The 9,580-nt window shown below is 33.7% G+C and overlaps 1 protein-coding gene across 1 annotated transcript; it reads left to right on the top strand.

Moving 5' to 3' along the window:
• The first annotated feature begins 3,286 nt into the window (after window positions 1-3,286).
• LOC128550208 (uncharacterized) lies at window positions 3,287-7,572 on the top strand. Its single transcript, XM_053528739.1, has 3 exons — window positions 3,287-3,368; window positions 6,811-6,935; window positions 7,449-7,572. Exons 1-3 carry the CDS (start codon window positions 3,303-3,305, stop codon window positions 7,570-7,572), a joined length of 315 nt encoding a protein of 104 aa, XP_053384714.1. The 5' UTR covers window positions 3,287-3,302.
• The last annotated feature ends 2,008 nt before the right edge of the window (window positions 7,573-9,580 follow it).

The following is a 9,580-nucleotide window of genomic DNA, read 5'->3' as shown; positions in this document are numbered from 1 at the left end:
AAGTAATGATTTTTATACACAAAGTCGCGACTTTTTCTAAGTGCCCCTTAAGTCTGTCTTCATTTTTTGGTAAGTAATAACTTTTTCAATGTTAAAAAAATCTTTTTCATTATTTTTTGGGTATAAAAAAATAAAATTTATTCCGAGAGAGTGTCCTCAAAAAAAATCTATCCGTATTTTCAATGCGACAATTGAAGTTATTTAGAGAAAGAATTTAGTATTTAAAATGAAAGTTAAAAAATGTTGACGAAATGGGCTTAAAACCCCTAAAAGGCCCAACAGAAAATAATTTCCCCGGCAAATTCTGATTTTTAAAATTTGGTCGGGACTTTGATATGCACAAAAAATTTTTTCCTAGCACCACAGCAAAAAAAAAAGGGGAAAAACCTGATAGTCATTTTATAATTTTTTTCATTCAAAAATTCAGGAACATTTTTTAGAAAATAAAAGAACATATAAGTGGGGAAAAGATCATAAAATGTTTATAGAAGATATTTGTTTTTCATTTCCCGCTTTGTGTGTAACTGTATAGGGATCACGCCCTAACATAAAGAACGGGAAAAAAATCGGGAAAGGTAACAAAAAAAAAAAATTTAAATTTAAAAGAAAATTTTTTTGTTTTAACTTTTTTGTGGTGATTTAAATTTTTTTCCTTTTTTCAAAATTTTTATGTAAAAAAAGAGTGGCATAGCGCGCGGAAAAAAGGTAGGAGAAAATTAAGACAAAGCCGCGAAAACGAAGAAGGAGACCCTGTTTATTTTTCGCCATTTACAAATTCAAAATTTTTTTTTTATCATAATTGAATTTTTTTAAAAAAAAAACACACTACTTGTCATTCCCCTTTTAAAAAATATAGGTTTTTAATGGGCCCCGTTATACCAAATGAAAAAATAATTTCATTTTGGAATATGGAAACTCAAAAAAAAATTAATCTCCTAAACAGAAACCACAACTAATAATTGGGTGAGCTAAACTGTATTTCTCGACGCGTTTGGTAAGGGGTACGAATTTTTTCCCTTTTTAAACAATGGGGAATTCGGGGGAAGATCAACTTTTTCTATTATTTAAACAAGTTATGAAGGTGAATTTTTTTGGAAAATCCCGTCATTTCATTTCTTTAAACCCTAAAGTTGAAAAAAAAAAAGTAAAGGTTAAAGTGCTTTATGGGTTTGCCACACATGGGCAGTTTAAAAAAAACCAATTTTAGTGAAGAATTTCATCGATCTTTCGTAAAAAAAATGCAAATTCGTACAATACTCGGAAAAAACAAAAAAGACAACTTTTTTTGCAAATTACAAAGGTTTGGTTTACCCAAAAAAAACTCACAAAAGAAGGTCCAAATGCGACGCATTAAGTGCTCAATATAGATCCCAAAAAAAATTATTCGGGGTGGTCACAACCATAGTAAAGTAAGAGGGTTTGGTAAACGCCATAATTGTGAGATTATAAATTTACAAAAAAAAAAACTTAATAAGAAATTTTGAATTTTAAAAACAACATCCGTTCAAATTTTATTTTTCTTTTTTGAGACTTTTTTGTAAATCATGATTGCGGGCCCAAACCCATTCTTCAGTTTCTCTGTTCAAAAAGCCCAAACATAGCAAAATGACGAAAAGGCTTCTGTATACAATAAAAATTTAAATCAACCTAAATAAATTGCAAAGTTTTTCAAGATAGTTAACCTTTAAGTTTAATTTTTTAATATCTAAATGCAAATCTGAAAGGTAAATTGGGAAATACCAAAAGAAACCAACAAATTTTTACTTTTCTTTTTCACAAACTATGTATATTGAGTGCATTTAAAGGGAATTTTGTTCCATTTAACGATTTCTTTTTCGCGCGATTTTGGTTTTACCAACAATGTAAAAACACTCGATGACTGCTTCCCGGAAAATAACCCGTACTCGCCCGGGGGTGTTGGAGACCGGTCAAAATCCCCGACAGGATTTGACCCCCCGACCTCGGGTTTTCGAGACACTGTACAAAAATGAAAAAGGAAAAAATTTTTATCTCTTTTTTAAATCTATATAGTTTTGAATAATTTAATAAACTTAAGTAATCTTTTTTTTTAGAGATTACTTCAACTTAAAAAAAAAAAAAAAAAAAAAGAAAAAAATTTAGCAACCCGCCAATTTGAAATGATTATCGAAAGTCAAAGCTATGCCCAAACGCAATGTACCAAAAAAATTCAATGTTGACTTTTATTTACGTCAATTTTGTCGACTAAGTTCAAGAGAATAGAATACTGCGGGAAAAACCTTCCATTTTGTTTTATATTTAACAGGGAAAATTTTTAAAAATATGGGGACCGAGTGTAAAACTTTCAAAATTCAACGCTGCATTCTTCTGCGTAATCGGGATCCCACCTATCCTATTTTTTTTCATGACCCCAAAAGTTTTTTGGTCTTGAGTTTTTTTTTAAAAATTTTAAAAAAAAGTTTTAAAAAACTGCTATTTATTCAAAAAATTTTCATGAATTAGAAAAAATTTTGATTCATTTTTTTTTTCATAAAAATAATTCCGTAAAGTCCATTGAACAAAAAAGATAAAAAATCCTGCCCTTTTTTCCATTTTTTTTGGCATGTTACCGACACAAAAAATTTTAGGGTTTTGGGGAAGCAAGGTGAAACAAAAAATCTTTGAGGGCCCCGGGGGAATTCCTTTCTTCGAAAAAAACAACTTTTGGGCAAAACGTATTAAAAATAGTATAAGATAAAGAACAAAATACGGGAACTAATTAGAAGGCCGTCAAAACAAAGTAGTATAAGACTTCCCGGAAAAGTTTTCAAATTAATTAAGACGTTTTTTTCAACCCGAAAGAACACGCAGTTTTAACCCATTCATCAAAGAAGTTTCCGCGGGGATCATAAAGTTCAGTGTTCTTTTTTTTACATTTAAATAAATTTAAATTGAAAACGCACGTATCATTCGTAATTATATTAGTTCCGTCCGTAAATTTCCGGGGGTTTCCGTACTCAGAAACGGGTATTTCCCGGGTTTAGGGCCGGGCCGGGGTTTTTTTAATAACCCCAAAATTTGTTAACAAAAGTTGCATGTCACTGAGTTTTGCTCATGGTCTCCTATTTAATGTGCAATAAGAAATGTTACTAGGGGATAGTAGAGTATTTTTGTTTACACAATGTCATAAAAAAATAAATTGTGAAACATAAATTTTATATCATAGGACATTTCCCTAATCAGGAAAACGGGATAAAAGGGACAAGCCCTAATGGGCCCCGGAACCCATATTTGGGCGGGAACCGATTAAAAAGCCCCTGCGGACTCAGAAAGTTTGTTTAGACATGGCGGCCCACACAACAGCAGGACAGGCACGAGAGATAATTGACGACGAATCTCTTGCTGAAGAGGTGATAGAAGTTTCTTACTCATGTTGTTGATTGGGTATTTTACTTCATGTCTGATTATGAATCACAGAGCAGAAAAGAACCACGTAGCTAATGAAACCTAGCCAGAAATTGTGCCAGAAATCTGTCACGATGAAACTCACCTTTTACCTAATAATATTTTTCCCTATATATAGTTATTTACATAATTTTTTTTTGCTGAAAATGAAATATCCAAATAGACCGAAACAATATTCACCTAAAACTTTAATCTAAATCATCTATGGTAAACTAGCGGAGAAAAACCCAAGCCACCATCATAAGGCGGACACTCAACCACGACGTTAAAGAATTAACCCAACAGCAAGGCTGTTGGAAGTGGCCAAATACACAACACTCCTCCCTCTTTTACCTTTCAAGAGCCGGGCCTCAACTGTAAATACTAACAGTTTCTATCCCGTTCCCGCTTCTCTGGAGCCGAGCCTCAACTGTACATCCCAACAGCTCCCCACTTTCCACTGGCGCCTAAACCGGCACACCTAATTATCCTTGTCACCATTATGGTAAAAGGAGAAAAACCCAAGCCTCCAACAGGACTCGAACCCCTCAATCCTAAGGTAGACTCTCAACCACATTGCTGAAGGGTTAACCCAACAGCAAGGCTGTTGGAAGTGGCCAAATACACAACACATCAGTAAATGATTTACAGATCCCATTGTTCACCCGATTGTTTGTATTTTCTTCCAATGAACTCTAAATATGTACTGTTCCATGCATCTATCGTAAAATAAACATGATAAAACATTAACGAGCTCATCTATATCTATGGGGATACTCCCAACAATCGATCAATTTCTGATCATAACTGGGATGTCAAATCTGGCTTACTGAACCGTTCAGGGGTCTAGCTAGGTCCAAATTTTTGGGAGAAGTCACTTCTCCCTCAAGCTGTTTTAGGGAGAAGTGGGGAGACTTTAGGGAGAAGTGGGAAGACTTTCTACCGCAATGATGTTGAGTGATTCGAAAGGTGGCTGTAATTTTCTTGTTTCTTGATAAAAAGCATTGATGTGACCGTTCATTTTCTTAGTTAGATCATTTCCCATACAGTGGTTATTGTTTTCTTACAAAATTCAAGCCGATGCTATAAATGTATCACGCCGAATTTTGGTTATATCTTGTACATGTATGAAGTGTTTATTATTAACACCGAGCAAAGAAGTAGAATTGTATTTATTTTTTATAGCTCTTTGCACAGAGTCATTCACCGAAGAATGTCAGTATCTCACTCGAAATATAAAACTGAAAGTAAAATGTGTACAGTAATCTAGAAATACATATTCAAATAAATTCATCGATGGAAGTCAATTTAACGTAGTTAATACATTACATGTCGTTCTTTTATCATAGATAACAAATAATTGTGAACCATATTCCAATTAATCGCATGGTTAATCAGCAGTTTCTTTAATAAAACATTGTTGTTTTTTTTGCATTCGAACATGTTGACAATTAACGCGAAGTGTCAAAGACGTAAACGCGGCGCTGATTGGCTTAACACAATAGACTCTGGTGTATCGGATAATTTGATTCGCTTTCACACTTCTCGGCATAATCTCGCAAGTACCTGAGTAGGCGGAGCTTAAATTATGCTGCCGGCGTGTGTTTGTGTATTCCACACTCATTATGACACGGTGCAAATGTCAACAGTCTGGGTAGCAGTAATTAGCGAGTGCGGAAATCAGTAATTAGCGAGTGCGGAAATCAAAGAAAATCGGGCGACTTGCATTTCGCTTTGAGGTTAGATTTGAGCGAAGTTTGAAGTTCTAGAGCGCCTATTTCGCTCAAGTCGCCCAGTCGCGAGAGCCCTGCCGTTAAATGGACTATGTTTTAAATTCAGTTGAAAAAAAAGACAAATAAATTGTTAAAACAAACTTTACAACATGACAAGGCATGTTATTATTTAACAAATGATCGGCATGGAACAACTTGACGATGTTTTAAAATCAATTAACTTACACAAGTAAAAAGAACTGATTGTGAAATCTTCACTTGTATCTCGTAATGGTCAACTAATGTTCTGAAAACATAAATACTCTGTTTATTATTAAAATGGTTTGTCATAATGGTCTAATTTATTTTGTGCCAGATCGATTCCTCGCAATTTATTGGGTGTTCTTTGGTTATTTACATTTCGAAAGAAAATGTAAACAATTCATTATTGGGTGAATGATGCCAGATGGTATCTGTGATTCGTCTTATTTGATAGTTCATTTCCAACAAAACAATTGATATTAGCAACACGAAACATCTGGTAAAAGGAGGGGCATACCCCTAGACAACCCCGAATGTGCTTGTCTAGAGGTACGGATCCTTTCCTGTAGAATCTAGAGGTACGGATCTGTACCCCTAGACATTTTTGTTTAGAAAATCTCATTTTAGACAACCAGTTGAGCCGTGTGCTTGTGTTATGAAATAAAAATATAAATGAACCTGTTGTCAGTATAAAATTATAAATCACGGCTTTAAATGCTCATTGAAATTTTTCTTAAGCAAACAAGTTAAAGAGATTACCAGTCAGAATGAAGGCTTAGTGCTTTATATCACTCACTATTTGAGGAACATGACTGCATAAATAATTTGAATCCTTAAAAATTTCCGTTTCATAACTGAAAATAAAAATTAATAGTACACCCAGCCACACAAATTATTTTTTTCTGATTTGATAATAAGGAGATGCCATATCCGTAACTAACTTTTTTCCATGTTATTTTAAATGGCATCAAATGTAATAAGTATAATTAGTCCGGTTCCTGGATAGCTAGACATTTCCTTCTCAGTATTTTTTCTTACTCGACCAACTTCCATCAACTCTAAAATATACCTCACTGTATGTTTTAGAATGTAATATTGTATCCTTGTTTAACTTTTCATCTTTTACAATGAGCTTCTTTGTTGTTTTGTTTTTTAATAGAAATCACAAATGTTGTAGTTACATGGGTCAGAAATTGAAGTTGTTAGTGTACGTTATGGAGAGAAAACATAAGAAACTGTATTGATGAATTAATTGTCCATTCAATTTGCATTTATTATATACCCTAAGGGACGTCTTATGTTCTGACACTGGTATCCGTCTCTCCCTCTGTCTTTTGAGTACATGTAGTATGTACATTTCAGACAGCTAGGCATGAAAAGTGTCTTATGACTGTGAGGTTAAATCACTTGCCGCTAACCTGTGTTGGTTCAAGCTCTGCTTGGATGTCACATTAGGAAGCTATCCAGTTGGTTTGTGGAAAGTCAGTGGTTCTACACTAGCGCCTGCCTGTGCCATAAAAATTGCTTGTCACTAAAGAATATTTGACACTTTTTATATTGTGTTTATCGTTATTTCAGATTCAGATTAATTTGTTTAAAACATTTTATCCAAATGGAATGTTGATTTTGACATACATACTTATAATGATTTCAGAAACTGTTAGAGGAGCTGGAGAATGAGGAGATTCCTGCCTACATTCGTGAAGCCAGACTTCAGACTCTTAAACAACAGGCCAGTCAGTTTAGAAATATGCACGAAAAAGGATATGGTAGATACAGGTACATGTACATTGAAACAGTTAAACACTGATTGCTTGGGGTTGCAAGGGGATGTGCCAAATACTTTAGTTATGTTGGGTCTTGAGCGACCTAAACATAGTTCATCTTGGTAAAAAACGGTTGGGACCATAAGAATATTGCTCAAGTTGGCTTAGGTACAAAAAAAAATGTACATAAGTAATATATGCTTAAGCAGGCTGTATTTCATTGTAATTATAAACATCTTGTTGCACATCTTGAGTATGTTTGATGAAAAATATTCTATAATTTAGTCCATGAAGAGTTTTGTTTTAAATATTATGCACATGCATTAACATGGCAGCATTCAACAGAAACAAAAAGAATAAAAATAGAACTTGTTAAAAATTAGCAACTTGTCTAAATAGTTTGCATTGTATGGAATAGAGGTTATAAAGTGAATTCAAAGGGAGGGAGCATAGCAACTGTCCATGGTTTCCTAATGGTGAAGATTATAAATATTATAATTGTATGCAAGTTTTTCTTCACATTCAGTGAATTGGAAAATGAAAAAGATGTGTTAGATCTGACAACAGGTGAAGAGAAGTGTGTGGTCCATTTCTTCCATGAAGACTTTAGAAGATGTGCAATAATTGATACTCATTTAAAGGTACAGTAAAACCTGTATTAAGCAGACAGCTTGGCATGACAGTTTTTTCATGGCATTTGTTTCATATTGATCTTACACTGATGGTGAAACAAGTACTTCTGTCCTAGGACACACATTACATCTGTACTTAAAGTATTCTCAAAAGTTGTCCCCCTTTTTAAAAGAATTGCCATTTGTAAAGAAATGAAAGTAAACAATTGTTCAAATCAATGTTTAATCTATTTAATATGTTATGTTTAACACGGGGTTTTTTTTAAAGAATACAGAATAATAGATACAAAGAAGGTTCGGAAAGAAGCAGAATTATCAGTTCATCAAGGCTATCTTTCAAATTAAAGTTTGGTCATATTATAAATAATAGAAAATGTTTTTTTTTTCTTTTTTAAAAATCATTTAAAAAAATCCCATATGAAGAAAAAAAGATGACCGCGTCGGAGATCGGACCCGGACCGCCGCGGCAATATAATATAGGTATCTGGAAATTAATAAATTAATTTCTTAAGAATGCTTTGAAACTCAATTACTGACAGACTATATTTTACAGAAAAACATGAGAATTAGTTGCTTTAAGTATATTTTGCGATGAAAATTAAAAGCATTTGTATATTTAATGCGAATTGAACACTAAATCCTCCTTAGCGTTATTTTAAACAGCGGATCTAGGTTCCGGCGTTTCTGAGTTCAACAATTAATTTGTTTTAAATTGTCTAATTATAATCTTTTTTTTTGTCATTGTGAAGTTGCCTACAATTTATAGGTTTTGGGCTATAACAATTTGTACCGACAAAGTCAGACTAGCAGACGACAATACTTTCCGTAACAGCTTCCGAGTACTTACGGATAACGGCGGAAAATGCCGGAATTTTTTAAGAAATGTTCACTGTACACACTAAAATGCAAAAAGGACCAAACAAACCATTATAAAATTTAAAACAAATTACACATAACGAAAACTGAATAATTTTTCTACATTTTTAGGGGTATCGAATTTTTGATTTTTTGCGGAAATATCTGTTATATTTGAAAAAGTCAGTTTTTTTATCCGTTTCCTACAGAGTCTGTATGAACTGAGGTGGGTCTATTTAAAGTCACAAAAGGACCAACCAAATATTAAAATATTTTTTTTAAAAAATATTTATAATATCCGGAATAAATTAAACTTTAATTTGTGGGGTATCGAATTTTTGATTTCCAAATAGAACTTTTTCTATTTAAGTTTAAGTATTTTTTCTTCTTTGTTTATATAGGCAAATTTATCGATTTTCCAATAGATCGATGTTACTAAAAGTTGGTAATGTTTGGGATGATTTTGGGAACCCGGAGTTTTTGCCCGCATTTCATGCTAGGACAGTCCTAGAAGCCCAAGCAGTGACCTACTTTGAAAAATAACTAGCGAAACGGCCCCGAACGGTACCCTTAAAAAAAATGGACCTGTGAGAAATTCGAGTTTTGGGATGATTTTGGGGACCCGGAGTTTTTGCCTGCATTTCATGCTAGGACTGTCTAAGAAGCCTAAGCATTTACCTAATTTGAATAATTACTACCGAAACGGTACTCTTTAAAAATCATCATTCCAGCACAGGTCTGAACCTGTGAGAAGACAGGGTTTTTGGATGAGCTTGAGGACCCGGATTTTTTGCTTGCATTTCATGCTATGAGTCCTAGAAACCCAAGCAATGCCCTACTTTGAAAAATAACTACCGAAACGGCCCGAAACGGGAAGCAAATTATCCGAACACCGAAATTTTGCACAGATCCCGACCTTTAAAAAATTGACTATTTTTTTAGGGTACCGTTGCTTGTCGTTTTGCTACTAATTTTTCAAAGTAGGTCAATGCTTGGTATTCTATGACTCTCTGAGCAAAATATCCGGGTCGCCAAAATCACTCAAACTCCGAAATTTTGCAAAGGTCCCGACCTATAGAATATTGGCGATTTTCGAATGTACCGTTGCTGGTCGTTTTGGTACTATTTTTTCAAAGGTCACTGTTTGTTATTCGATAACTATTATTGCATC

This window comes from Mercenaria mercenaria, chromosome 17 (genome assembly GCF_021730395.1).
Source record: "Mercenaria mercenaria strain notata chromosome 17, MADL_Memer_1, whole genome shotgun sequence".
In the NCBI taxonomy this organism is placed as follows: Eukaryota; Metazoa; Mollusca; class Bivalvia; order Venerida; family Veneridae; genus Mercenaria; species Mercenaria mercenaria.
The sequence above is the reverse complement of the archived record's forward strand: the minus strand, read 5'-3'. Positions and strand labels throughout refer to the sequence as shown.

Coding starts and splice junctions, on each gene's coding strand:
- LOC128550208 (XM_053528739.1), top strand. CDS start 3,303: ATGGCGGCCCACACAACAGCAGGACAGGCACGAGAGATAATTGACGAC. Junction 3,369..6,810: donor ACGAATCTCTTGCTGAAGAG/GTGATAGAAGTT, acceptor TAATGATTTCAG/AAACTGTTAGAGGAGCTGGA. Junction 6,936..7,448: donor AAAGGATATGGTAGATACAG/GTACATGTACAT, acceptor CTTCACATTCAG/TGAATTGGAAAATGAAAAAG.